Below are 14,261 nucleotides of genomic sequence, written 5' to 3'. Positions count from 1 at the left end.
CCCTGGTCAAAGTGGTCCCTGGTCATGTGGTCCCTGTCAAAGTGGTCCCTGGTCAAGTGGTCCTTGGTCATGTGGTCCCTGGTCAAGTGGTCCCTGTTCAAAAAAAGGTTGGGAACTACTGATTTACATCAATATAGATATACTAAAGATGTACTTTTTGCCATATTGTTAATGTCCAATATTATTGTTGTTGTGTGCCTTCAAGTTGTTTCCAACTTATGATATGTTGATACTAAAGTGAACCTTTTGAACGACTTTCCTGGCAAAAACTGTTCAGAGACAGTCTTGCCTTCCTTGAAGCTGAGGGAATGTGACTTGCCCAAGGCCACCCGTGAGTCTCCATGGCTGAGCAGGGATTCAAATCCTGGCCTCCTAGTCCAACCTTGAAGCCCCCAGTGGTGCAATGAGTTAAACCAGGGGTCCCCAAAGTACGGCCCGGGGGCCGGATCCATCCGGCCCCTGGCAGGGGCGGCTGAAGCAATAGCAGCCTGGCTGCTGCTCCTCCTCTCCCGCTCGGGGGCTGGGAAGGAAGAGGGAGGCGGAGGCGCGGGCGGTGTGAGTGCCGGGTCTGAATGGAGGGAGCGAGAAGGCAGGCAAGCAGATCAGGGCCTTCCTGCCCCCCCTCCAGCCCCTGGATGCTCCATCTCCACCTGTAGAGCTCCAGGGTGTATGAGGCTGGTGCACCATGGCTGGGGCTGCAAGGTTGGCAGGCAGCGGGAGGTACATCTGTCTCTTTTCTCCACGCTCCTAGCCAGCCACTCTCCTCTTGCTGCTCCTATTGCCCCCGGACGGGAGACGGAGATGGAGCATCTGGGGGCTGGGGGGTGGGGGCAGGAAGGCCCCGATCTGCTTGCCTGCCTGCCTGCCTTTCATCCTTCCTTCCCTCCTTTTGCCTTTCTTTCCCCTTTCCTTCCTTCCTTATATCCTTCTCTCCTTCCATCCTTCCTTCTTTCTGCCTTGATCCCTCCCCCCCCTTCCCCTTTCCTGGCTTTTCCATTCCTTCCTTCTTTCCTTCGGCACTTGGCCGCTCCCTCCCTCCATTCAGATTCAGCTCCGCCTCCTCATCCTCGCCCTCAGCAGCAGCAGCAGCAGGAGGGCCAAGGGGCCACACCAAGGCCAGTATTCCATTTGCAGCATATCAGGATTTTGTGCCAAATTTGGTAAAGACCCATCATTGTTTGGGTTCACAGTGCTCTCTGGATGTAGGTAAACCACAACTCCAAAACTCAAGTCCAATGCCCTTCAGTTTACTTCAGGAGACTGTTGTTGTTGTTGTTATTGCTCCTGCAGTAATTCTATCTTCCTACCTGGCAGAAGGAAGGGGCTGGACTAGATGACCTTTGGGGGTCCCTTCCAATTGTATGAGTCTAATAATAATAATAATAATAATAATAATATACTAATGCTATCTTCCTGCCTGGCAGAAAGAAGGGGCTGGACTAAATGGCCTTTGGGGGTCCCTTCCAACTGAGTTTAATAATAATAATAATAATAATAATAATAATAATAATAATAATGTCTCTCTCTCCCCCCCTCCAGTATGTTCTGTTGTTCATGGGAGTTCTGTATGCCAAGTTTGGTTCAGATCCATTTTGGAGGAGCTCAGAATGCTCTTTGATGGCTGATGAACTCTAAATCCTCAGAACTGCAATTCCCAAATGTCAGGGTCTCTTTTCCCTATTCAGCTGTGAATGTGATTTGATAGCTTTCCATTGAATGTTTAAAGCAGGCATGGGCCGGCTTGGGCCCTCCTTGTGTTTTGGACTTCAGCTCCCACTACTGGCTGTTAGGAATTGTGGGAGTTGAAGTCCAAAACACAAGGAGGGCCAAACTGCCCCATGCCTGCTTTAAAGAATAGTAATAATGTTTAATTCTATTGTAATGTTTCATATATTTGTAGATTTAAAATTGTATTGAAGTGTAAGCTGTTTTGGCCCCTTCCACACAGCTGTATAAAATCCACACTTAACTGGCTTACATGGACTCTGATAATGCAGTTCAAAGCAGATATTGTGGATTATCTGCTTGATATTCTGGGTTATATGGCTGTTTGGAAGGGCCCTTTCAGACAGGCCCTATATCCCAGGATCTGATCCTAGGTTTTCTGTTTATCCCAGATTATTTGGCAGTGCAGACTCATATAATCCAGTTTAAAGCAGAAAACCTGGGATCAGATCCTGAGATATAGGGCGTCTGGAAGAGCCCACAGTCTCCTTGTGGAGACAAAAAGTGGTGTATAAATAAACGTAATATTAAATTGTAGAACAGAAATCTGTTCCTGGTTTGAAAGTGTTATTTTCTGTTTAATTGTGCGGCCCTTACTTTGAAAGTAGTAGTTCTCATCCAGAAACTGTGTGGCTGCCACAAACTATTGGCCAAAAAGTTTGGACAATTGGCTGATCAGCAAACATATTCATGGGTTCCTGCTGTTATAGTAAACCTGTTACCCATGCTACGACATGCTTGAAGCCAAATTTTCATTTATTTGTAATTAGAAATAAATGTTTCACAATATATAAAACAAATGTTTCACAATATTCCCGTGTAAACTATAGTCCGGCCCTCCAACAGTCTGAGGGACAGTGAACTGGCCCCCGGTTCAAAAAGTTTGAGGACCCCTGGGTTAAACCGTTGTGCCGGCAGGACTGAAGACCCATAGGTCGGAGGTTCGAATCCGGCAAGAGTGCAGATGAACTCCCTCTGTCAGCTCTGGCTCTTCATGCAGGGACATGAGAGGGGTCTCCTACAAGAATGGTAAAACATCAAAACATCCAGGTGTCCCCTGGGCAATATCCTTGCAGATGGCCCATTCTCTCACACCCGAAGAAACTTGCAGTTTCTCAAGTCGCTCCTAACATGAAAAAAAAGTCCAGCCCTCAAACCACTGAACCACACTAGCTCCTATTAGTACCAATAATGTACAAATAGATGGAGTATTGTTGAATTTATACAACTGGTACTCCTCAATATCCATGTGTTGCTTACTTTCCTATATTCATTGTTATGAGTAGTGAAACATAGGTTTGAAAGTCCAGCCTCGAAAATGTAACCTGAAGTTACCCATAATGTCGAAACACACTTATAACCCTCCAATAACAAACTGTACAAACAACTCAGACGTATCTTATCTGCCAAATAGGCTCCGTTTAAATGTGGTGTCTCAGCACCTGATGATTGCAGTCTGGCTGTTATGTGAATAGCACTATGTAACACGATTTTTGTTCCTGGGTTATAAATTGTTTCTATCATAAAACATGGAAAAAAGTTGATTATACTACAAAAACTTTGTTTTTGTGGGACATCCTGCAGCACATTTTGCTATAGTGCATTAATTATTAATACTAATACTGAAGGCATTAATTATTAATACTACTACTAATAATATGATATTATAATTATATATTTATATTAAATGTAATATTACTAATAATATTACAATATAATGTTATAGTTCAATGTAATATATAATATTAATATTGTGCTATGGTAATAATATAATATATTGCATTTACTTTTTACTTGTAAGCCGCTCTGAGTCCCCTTCGGGGTGAGAAGGGCAGCATATAAATGCCGTAAACAAACAAACAAACAAACAAATAAATAAATAGTTTTTCAATAAATAGCTCATAGAGTCACAGTGAATTCAACATAATTTGTGGAAGCCACAAAAACAAAGTTTATGGAGTATTATAACTATTTTCAAAGTAAGTATTGCACAATGAAAAAGGAAATAACACTTTCAAACCAGGAACAAAAAAAAATTCGAATGTTGTTACATAGTGTAATCTATCACACAGCAAGTGTTGTGCCATCAAATGACATACATCTTTGGGTGAATTGTTTCCTCTTGAGCTTGTTTCTCAGTTCTTCAAACTGTACCCTGGAAGGAAAGATTATCCCTGTAGTACAATTTCCTGTCTTCAAATCACAGGGCCTTCTGCTATCTGTCCCACACAATCCCTGAGTTCACAGACAACTGCCTCATCAACATAATGAGAAATGGGGAAGACTTCTACGCTACAAGTGAGGTCAACTTCATTAGGAAGATCAACCCACAAACCCTGGAAACACTGGAAAAGGTAAGCATGGATGACCAAAATTTAGAATCACCTCTCATTTGTGAAAGAGAGAAATCTTCTGATGCTATGATGTGAAGTTTCATTACTGGAATCCAAAAAAATACCAGTATCTTTTACCAGCATCAGAATGAAAAAAAATGGTAAAGGAAGAATGAAGAGACATAGACCTTCAGCATCTTTTTTCATCAACATGTCTGCAGTAAAGTCCAATAAAGCTTGAAACTAGCTGAATCTGCCTGCTTACAACAGGCAAGGTAAACAGCAGATGCCTCTCGAGCATCTAGAAGCTCTCTAGGTGTTTTGGACTTCAACTCCCACAATTCCTGACCTCAGGCCCTTTCTTTTCCCCCTCAGCCACTTGTTATTAGCAATGCTTCTTAAGGCCCATTCAACCTCACTCCTCAGGATGTCTGGTTCTAATTCACTCACCACATCATCAAAGCTATCCTCGATGTTATTATCTTTCCTATACAGGTCTTCTTTGTAGTCTTGCCAACCTTGTGCTGGCTGATCTCTTCAGCTTCTGTTAGGTCCTTGCCGTCTTTGTTTTTGTTTACTTAGTGAAAGATTACATGTCCAAATTGTTTCATTTTATAAGTGCTTATTGTTAGTTTTGTATAAAAGTTTTGCTGGCCTATGTTGCCATAAAGTTTCTGTAGGGCACAAAACTATCCATATTCTTTCCATGTGTTTTCTTCCTCTTGTGCACATTTTGCCCCAAAGGCTGATGGATCTGGAGGGATTCTTAAAGTGTCCTGCCTTGTTGGCAGATGATTCTTTTGGGAACGACTGAAAGGCCTTTTCATAATGTAGTGCTTTATTGACTTATCCTTTGCCATTTTAATATATTCACATTACTATATTCACATTCATATATATTTAAATCTATAATTTTAATAGCATTTTAATCATTATTTTTATATGCTCATACTGCTGTCTTTGCATGCAGTTTTTTCTATATTTGTTTTAATTTTTATAAGCAGTATTTGAGTCATACTTCAGAAGAAAGACAGGATATGAATGGGTTGATGGGAGCAACAACAACAACAACACTATGTAACACAAATTTTGTTCCAGGGTTATAAATATAATTTCGTAATTGTTCTATCATAAAAACATAGAAAACGTTCATTAAATTGGGTTGTTGTAGTTTTTTCGGGCTATATGGCCATGTTCTAGAGGCATTCTAGTTCATTAAATTTCAAAAACTTGTTTCAGTGGGGGGGAGGGGGGCACACAACATCCTGCAGCATATTATGCTCTAGTTTTTCAATGAATATCTCATCGAACCTTGTCCAATTCCACCTAGTTTGCGACATCCACAAAAACAGGGTTTCTGGAATATAACTACTTTCAAAGTAACTGTCACACAATTAAATAGGAAATAACACTTTCAAACCAGGAACAGAAATTTTGTTACGTAGTGTCATAATGCAGTTTTAAAATGTTTGCGATCATCCTGTGTTCTGTGTCAACGTAGGTTGACTACACAAAGTATGTAGCCATCAACCTGGCAACATCCCATCCCCATTACGACAGTGCTGGAAATGTTCTTAACATGGGGACCTCCATTGTGGACAAGGGAAAGACAAAATATGTGATCTTCAAGATACCTTCTACAGTGCCAGGTAGGGTTCCCGAAAGCTCCTTCTTTGGAGGTTTTTAAACAGGGGCTGGATGGCCATCTGCCAGGGGTACTTTGTGCTTTCCTACATGACAGGGGTTTGGATTGGATGACCCATGCAGTCTCCAATAGGATGTCAGCCACATATACCATATTGGGTCTTTGATATCCACTGGGTTTTGGTTCCAGGACACCACCTAAAACCAGGAACATTATAGATGTGTTGGTCTCTAACTCCCATTGGTCACACTGACTGAGGGGATGATGGGACCTTCTATGATTGCTAGTTGATCAAATTGAGAAGACTGGTGACGAAAAGTGAAACCCAATACTGCAGAAAACAACAACAACAACAACAACAATAATAATATACTTTATTATTTACATTCTGCTCTATCTCCCCGAGGGGACTCAGAGCGGTCTACAGTATACACATATATAGGCAAACATTCAACGCCTTTTGTACAGTGAACAATGACATACAATACACAAACAAAGGCAAAGATTTCCCTTTCCATCTCTGGCATCTGGAGGCAATGCTTAACTCTGGCCATGAGGAGGTGCTCTTGTTCTATTTTCTGTGCCAAGGAGCTTGAGATCCGTCGGCCCTCCTGGTCGTGTTTTGCCAGCATAACTGCAGGGTGCCTTTTTCCTTCCCGATGAGGTGGTACCTATTGATCTACTCACATTATATGTTTTTGAACTGCTAACAGATGTGTTTCCCCCCCTTTTTTAATGTAGTCAGTGAAAAGAAGAAAAAGAAGTCTTGCCTGAAACACCTAGAAGTGCTGTGTGCCATCCCCTCCCGCTCTCTCTTGCATCCCAGCTATTATCACAGCTTTGGCATGTCCGAAAACTATATCATCTTCGTGGAACAGCCATTCAAGCTGGATATACTCAAGATGGCAACTGCCTATATCAGAGGGGTGAACTGGGCCTCTTGCCTCACCTTCCATAAGGATGACAAGGTAAATAGACCGCCTTTTTTGTATGTGGAATGACCCAGTACTGAATTTTTTCCTGCTGCCTATAGTATTTGCTTCTTATTGAGTCGTGGTGGCACAATGGGTTAAACCCTTGTGCTGGCTGAATTGCGGACCTGAAGACCTGAAGGTTGGCGGTTCAGATCCATGAGACGGGGTGAGCTCCCATCTGCCAGCCCCAGCTTCCCATGCGGGGACATGAGAGAAACCTCCCACAGGATGGTAACACATCCAGGTGTCCCCTGGACAACGTCCTTGCAAACGGCCAATTCTCTCACACCAGAAGTGGCTCCAATGTGCTTCTGCCACGATAAAAAAAAATCTGCTATTAGCACATCCATTTCCAATGAAGCCTTATGTGCAATAAACTTCAGTGGTATGTGACAGCTCCATGTCTTATCAACCTAGTCTTTGGACACACGCAGTGTCTGAAACAGGGAAATGCAATTTTACTATCCATACAAAGCAGTGGTTTCCAACCTGTGGACTGTGGGCCACTGGTGGGTCGCGAGACCTAAAATAAACATGGATCTAGATTATTAAGGAGTAGTGTATAAGTATTATTATTATTATTATTATTATTTCCTAACCAATAGTTGTTTTTTTACCCATTCTCCAGACCTGGATCCACCTCATCGACAGGAGAACAAAAAAAGTCATATCCACCAAATATTACACAGACGCCATGGTCCTCTTCCACCATGTGAATGCCTATGAGGAAGATGACCATGTAGTTGTGGACATCATCTGCTATACAGACAACAGCTTGTACCAGATGTTCTATTTGAAGAACTTAGACAGTCAGTTTGAGAGCAATGTGAGACTCACCGCCATCCCGTCCTGCAAGAGGTTTGTGCTTCCTCTGCAATGTGACCAGGTAACTCTAAAATGGGGTCTTCTGGTACTGCCCTGAGCAGCTGTTGTAATTTTGCAGTTGTTATATGCCTTTAGGTTGACTTAACTCAATGTGTCCCTATTGTAGGGTTCTCTGGGCAACATTTCAGAGTGTCGCCCCAAAATAATTTTTTCGCATCTTGTTGAGAAGTTACATACCAATGTATTGAGATTGAATTTCAAGTCCCTTATGGAAGAGTATCTTTCCTGAAAAACGTTCCTATAATAAGCATTCCTGGAAACGCACCAGTTCCAGCAATTCATGTGTGTGTGTGTGTGTGTGTGTGAGAGAGAGAGTATATATGTATGTGTGTGTGTGTATATATGTGTGTGTGTATAGAGAGAGAGAGAGAGAGAGAGAGTAGAGTCTCGATTATCCAACCTCCGCCTATCCGACATTCCATCTTATCTAGTGCTCTCTCCTCCCTCCTTCCCTCTCTGATATCCACACTCCTCTTCTGCTTCTGGATTCTTTCTGCTGGGCCACTCTACCCCCAAGGCATTGCCTTGCCTTAATCCTTTGAGACCCTGCGGTTAGTATTCTAGGTGTCTAGTGTCACATCAGATGAGTAAAAGTAGGATGTTATCTGATGTTTTAGTTTATCCGATATTCTGCCCATTTATGTCGGATAAACAAGAGTCTACTGTATGTATATATATGTGTGTGTGTGTGATGTCTTTTATTAAAGGAAAAGGGATGCTGTTCCTTGCTAATTGTTTTTGAAGATCCATGACATTAAAACCATGTAAAATCTTATGTCAAAACCTAAGGGACAAATTTAGTTCCCCAATCACTGTTTTGTTTTCAGCAATTGTTTTCATTATATTACGTAACACGATTTTTGTTCCTGGGTTATAAATGTCATTTCCTTATCATAAAAGCATGGAAAATATTTATTAAACAGCCAAAACTTTGTTTCTGTGGGAGGGGACATCCTGCAGCACATTTTGCTATTGTTTTTCAATGACTATCTCATCGAGCCTCAACCAATGCAACATAGTTTGTGGCAGCCACAAAAACAAAGTGATATATGACAATTATTTTCAAAGTAAGTACTGCACAATAAAACAGGAATAACACTTTCAAACCAGGAATATATTTTTTCCCAAATTTTGTTATATACTGTTATTGAAAAAGGCTTGATATTTTTTTGTGTTGCCAAAGACCTTCTGCCATCTCATCATCTTGTTTCCCACATACGGACTAAACAAAGAGAAGTCCTGTTGTTACCTCACTCATGTGCACATGATTCCTTTGTTTCAAACAGGGAAGCGCTATCAGAAATGTATTGCCTTGGAAGCAACTCTGAAATGGCATGGTTGTTTTGTAGGAAGGACTCCTTCTGCCCTGCCCATCAACCTGTCTGACGGGTTTCGGCCTACCGCATGGCTGAGACATTGTTCCTTGCTATGCCTTTGAAACAGAGATACTCTGAAGGCATGAAAACAAAGATGTGATTGCACCATATGTCTCCTCATCCTCATGTTTTCATCCTTCCAGCCCTACATTCTAAGAATTTTGGAGCATAATTGATTTCACCCATTTAGAACAGTGTAAAAGACACTAAAAATACAAATGTGGCACACTAAGGCAAGGGATTGTAATCAGTTGAAATAGTTGAAGACAATGTAAAGCTATGTACATGTAGAGACTGAATAAAGACACCAAGTTATTATTATTATTATTATTATTATTATTATTATAAGTTTTAACTTGGTCCCACAATGAAGCCAATGTCGGCACCAGGCGGGCTTCTAAGGGAAGCGCATGGCACTGCCTGGGTGCCACAACAAAGACATTCTCCCACATTCTTCCACTGAAAATTTCTCTGTATTTACTGGACCCTCTGACTCTAACCCTCTGACTCTAAAACACCACACATTGAGTAGGAAAACAATCCTTTTTTTATTGAAGATAAGTAAAAACAGCAAGGTCAAAATATGCTTTAAGAAAATAGATAAGTCCAACTAGGTAGAAAGATAAGCAGGAACAAAGTATTCCAAGGTAGGGTTCAGCAAAGTTCAAAAGCAAAATCCAGACTTTTGTAATAACATCCAAAGAACCAGGAAAACATTAATCCACAGCATGAGTATATAATCACAAGAGACCAAGAGTCCAACCATAAACAAGAAATCCTTAACATGAATCTTCCAAGCAAGACTTCCATGGGACAAGAACAAGGACTTAGCAGGATTCTGAAACGATGCTTCATCTGACTATATTTTCCATGGCGGGAACTTTATATCCCTCCGTTAGGCTATTCCAAGCACCCAGAAACTGGTTTCGTTTTGCTTGATAGCCTCTCACCCTTGTCTCTCGAATCCTGGCAGAATGGTGAAGGCCTTGGCCGAGCTGTCTGTTTTGGCTAATTTCCAGCCGTCTGTCTATATCAGTGGTTCTCAACCTGGGGTCCCCAGCTGCTTTTGACCTTCAACTCCCAGAAATCCTAACAGCTGGTCAACTGGCTGGGATTTCTGGGTTGTAGGCCAAAAACATCTGGGGACCCCAGGTTGAGAACCACTGGTTTATGTGCTTATTATCTATCTGCTCATTAGTTTCTCCAGGTGCCAAGTTGTTTTCAAACCCAAATTCCTAGGAGCTTTCTGGTTCACGGAGTAAACTATCATTCCTATACCCTGTAGGAACATTCCCTTGGGCAACTACATTTTGAACCAGTGTCCCTATGTCATTCTCTGCATTAATATTGTGCTGTCGCACGCTGGGCCTGTACATTAGACTGTACACAGGACATAAATTCTCTGTGCCCAACGGGACGCCGGGGCTGCCTCAGAATAAAGGCCCTTAGATTCCCCCAAACAGAGTCTTTAGAATGCTTAAAGTAAGTCCAACAAAGTTCTTTTATTAAGGAACAAACAGGAACAAACAGGTACTTTAACGGTTTTCTTTACAGTCTATAAGCTCTTTCAATCTTGTCCACTAGGAACAGGCACTGTCTTCTTAACTGTAACTAACCGATGGGGAAATCCTAGCTTCTAATCTGGGCAGTCTGTACTTGCCTCTGTTGACGTGGAGCCCCTGCACCCGGTACCAACTGCGTCTGGCTTCCGCGAGTGACCCTTGCCTCAACAGAGCTTTGTAGACCTCCAGGGAAAAAGAAGGAGTTCAGGTTGCTGTAATGGCCGGCTGGAGTTCCTCAGCCAAGCTGTGGCTGTATGTCTCCTGGCCAAGCCGTAGGGCTGTATAACCCCGGCCAAGCTGTAAAAGACGAAGCTTTTCTACAGGAGCCACTTCGTTCTATGTCCTGTGTGAAAGGCTTCTCTGTGAGAACTAACTCAAAATGGCTTTTTTCCCTCCAAAACTCAACAAGGGGCGGGATCAGGGAACCTAACTATAACTGGCAGGTGGCTTACCCTATAAATGCAAATTATAACAGGAAACCCCCTGCTGCAAAATCCCAAGCATGGGATTGCACACAAACATTTAAACACAGCAAATACATCTGGAGCTCCTGGAACAGCTGTTCCAGAACACTCCTGGCCTAGATTTCTCAATGATGAGAAATCTACACTATAATAAACGGACCAAAACATCGTGAGTCAAATTCTTATACTTTAGAAACATAGCATTTAAAGTCTTTCTATACAAACCAATCATACGTTCCCACACACCCCCCATGTGAGACGCATGCAGTACATTAAACAATCATGAAACCTTTTCTGTACTCAAATACCTATTGACACTGGGGTCCTATCTGGGGGCACTTTTAACTTAGGGATGGTGGCATCAGATGGAGCAATCTCGGCCCTGGCCCTAACAAAACCCAAAGAGCAAGAACTAGAGCCTTTTTGTCTGGCATAAGCCACAGCTGTGATAGCTTTCTCCAAAGCGTCGCAAAAGACATGGAGTTCGGTGTGCAAGCTCTGTAAAGGGCTCCTGGCCGTGAGTTGGCGTGGGATGCTCAGATGGTGTAAATCTTGAGCCTGAACGATTTGCTGTTTGGTCTTGGGATCACGCTGTATCTTGCGTCTCAAAGACGGCAGTCTCTTCTTTGCTACCTGTCTGTTGGGAGGCAGGGTAGGCCGGTCTGCTTTGAAGGGCAAAGGGGCGATCCAATTCCCTTCCTCGCTGAGAGTGACCTCGGAGTTCATGATGTTCAGGAACTCTTGTTCATCTCGGGAGAGCGCAGTGTTCTCGTCGTCCTGGGATACATCGCAGATGGATGAAAACTCAGATGAAACTCCTTGGCAGCAAACAGAAATGTGGCTGAGGCAACTCTGCATGAGGGTGACTCTGCCACAGCTGAGGGTGTTTGGCTGATCTGGACACAGAGAAGATGGAGGATGCATTTTGTCGACACATACAGGTCCCTGTATGGTCCATCCTAATGGAGTCTTCTGTGCCAAAGGTGCACCAGGAGGACCTCTCTTTTCAGCTCGGATGCTCATCAAGCTGGGGCAGTTGGATCCAATGAGCAGGACTATGTCGATACCCGGCTCAAAGGGTGGAATGAGGTCCTGTAGTCCTTTTAGGTGGGGATGCGCTTGCATCATCTCTCTGGTAGCAATCTGGTCCTTATTGCGTGGGATGGACGCACACTCAATAAGGTCAGGTAACTCAAAACAAATGTCTTTGCCACATGGCGAAATGATAAATCCAGACGCAACGCGGCCCTGTCTTCGTTGTTTGCCTGTACAAGTGGAAATACAATAGTCAATAGTCTTTGCCTGCCCCTTAAAGATTTTGAAGAAGTCAGGGGTGGCCAGGGAACCGTCGCTTTGGTTGTCAAGGGCCACGTACATTTTCTTCTTCATCCAAGGCTTGCTGGCAGGAAAAACCTCTGCCAAACAAATGGGGTGGCAAATCCTAGTCTTCTTTGGGCTGCCGCACAGCTGTGTGCAGGCCACAGAGGGTGCCTCAGTGCCCGATGAAGGTCCAGCTGAATCTTCTTGGGAGCGTTGACTGGTGGCCCCGCTCTTGATCTTGGAGGGCACGAAATCCTTGTCATGCATGGCTGAGCAATGCTTTTCGGATTGGCACACCTCACACTTCACCTTTTCTTTGCATGACTTTGACTGGTGGGGAGTTGCACCGCAGCACCTGAAGCAAATCCTGGAGCTTTTGAGGATCTTGACCTTGTCTCCGTGAGGCTTCTTGGCAAACTCCCTGCAGTCGGCCAAACTGTGGGGCTTTGCATGCAGTGGGCACAAGACATCCTCGGGGTCAGCTGGAGATGAGTTGGTCTCCGTGTACTTGACGGTGATGTTTCTTTTGGTGCCACTGTCTGCAGGTTTCTTAGGGTCTTTGATGGGCCTGTCCATCCTTGGGGTCCCATAAAGAGTTGGAAATCCCGTCTGTGGGTCGTTGAGTTGCATGGCTGCATTTGTAACAAAGTCCACAAGATGGGTGAACGGTGGGTAGACCTGATGGTTGGCCTGTTTGAATCTGAAGACTTCTTTGCCCCACTCTTCTTGTAAGGAGAATGGCAGCTTCTGGATGATGGCAGTTTGGGACAGGTGTTGGTCCAGGCAGGCAAACCCTGGAAGCTGTGGGTTTCCCTTGGCAGACTGAAGCTCAATCAATAAGTCTGACAAGTCCCAAAGCTGTTCAAAGTCTTTTGGTTTGAGCACTGGGAACTGATGAAGTCTGTCCATCAGCGAGGCTTCAATTTGGGTGCTGGACCCGTAGCGCTGGTCAAGCCTTCTCCATGCAGTGTCCAAAGCTCTATCTGGTTGGTCGATGAGAGCCGAGAAAATCCTTCTCACCTGCTGAGCCGATACTGGACCAAGCCAGGCGATCAAAAGAGTCAATTGTTCCTCAGAGGAGAGTCTTAAACTCTGAATGGCTCGCTGAAAAGTCTTTTTCCAAAGTAGGAAATCTTCTGGCCGGTCAGAGAATTTCTCCACACCTTTGTCCCTCAGATCTTTTCTTGGGTTCCTAAACAAAGACTCAAGCTGCAACTGAGGAGTCTGAAGGAACGGAAGGGGTGTTTGGTCAGGGGTAAAGGTGAAGTTCTTCTGAAATGTCGAAGGTCCATTCCAAGGAACACCTGTGGCCTCAGGAATGGGCGACACTCTGATTTCTGGGCTAGGCTTTGGTACCTGAGTTGATGGCTGTGGGCTCCTGGCCCTGAATTGCTCGACCAGCCTGTGTGGCGCGATGTCACTGTCCGCATGCACCAGGTTGCCATCTTGGAAACCAACGTGGGCTGGCAGAAGAGGCGTGGTTGGAGGTGTTGGCAAACGGTTGACATTTTCTTGAGACAATTCTCCTTGCAGCGCCTTTGCCAAGATGTTGGCACGGACCCTCTTCTGTGCTGCCTCCTGCTGGTTGCGCGACAACTTTAGCTTCGCCTCTAACTCGGCTTGCGCCTGCTTCTGCTTCGTCTCTAACTCTAGTTGAGCCCGCTCGAAGTTCAGGCCTAGGTCTGCCGCTGCTGCCTCAGCTTCAGCTTCAAGAATTTTTTGCTGCAATTCCATCCGCTTGGCTTCTTTGTTGTAAAGGGCAGCCATCGATGAGGAGCTGCTTCTGGAGACAGACGATCCTGACGTGGAGCCATGTCTGCTGCTATGCTTCCTGCTGGTGTGGCTGTGCTTGCTTTGGCCAGAAGCACCTCCCTGACTGCTCTGCACACTTAAAGCCTTTGGGGAATGCTTAAGCGGCTCTGGGATCACGCTGCCAACGGGCGAAGCTTGACCATCTTTGTCCCTTCTGGGGGAGGG

At 44.1% G+C, this 14,261-nt stretch overlaps 1 protein-coding gene across 4 annotated transcripts in view; it reads left to right on the top strand.

Moving 5' to 3' along the window:
• The window catches only part of BCO1 (beta-carotene oxygenase 1), a 77,144-nt gene that overhangs the window by 47,650 nt on the left and 15,233 nt on the right, over positions 1 to 14,261 (top strand). For 2 of the 4 annotated variants that reach the window (XM_067471027.1, XM_060788475.2), the window contains exons 4-7: positions 3,932 to 4,079; positions 5,560 to 5,707; positions 6,445 to 6,671; positions 7,306 to 7,563. In XM_067471027.1, the coding sequence (XP_067327128.1) occupies positions 3,932 to 4,079; positions 5,560 to 5,707; positions 6,445 to 6,671; positions 7,306 to 7,563 (781 nt within the window). Of the gene's footprint in view, positions 1 to 586; positions 721 to 786; positions 1,116 to 3,931; positions 4,080 to 5,559; positions 5,708 to 6,444; positions 6,672 to 7,305; positions 7,564 to 14,261 lie in introns of those variants that run through there. The other 2 variants (XM_067471028.1, XM_067471026.1) reach the window with 2 other exon arrangements.

Source organism: Anolis sagrei, chromosome 8 (assembly GCF_037176765.1).
Source record: "Anolis sagrei isolate rAnoSag1 chromosome 8, rAnoSag1.mat, whole genome shotgun sequence".
Taxonomy (NCBI): domain Eukaryota; kingdom Metazoa; phylum Chordata; class Lepidosauria; order Squamata; family Dactyloidae; genus Anolis; species Anolis sagrei.
This window is presented reverse-complemented; position numbering and strand designations above follow the sequence as displayed.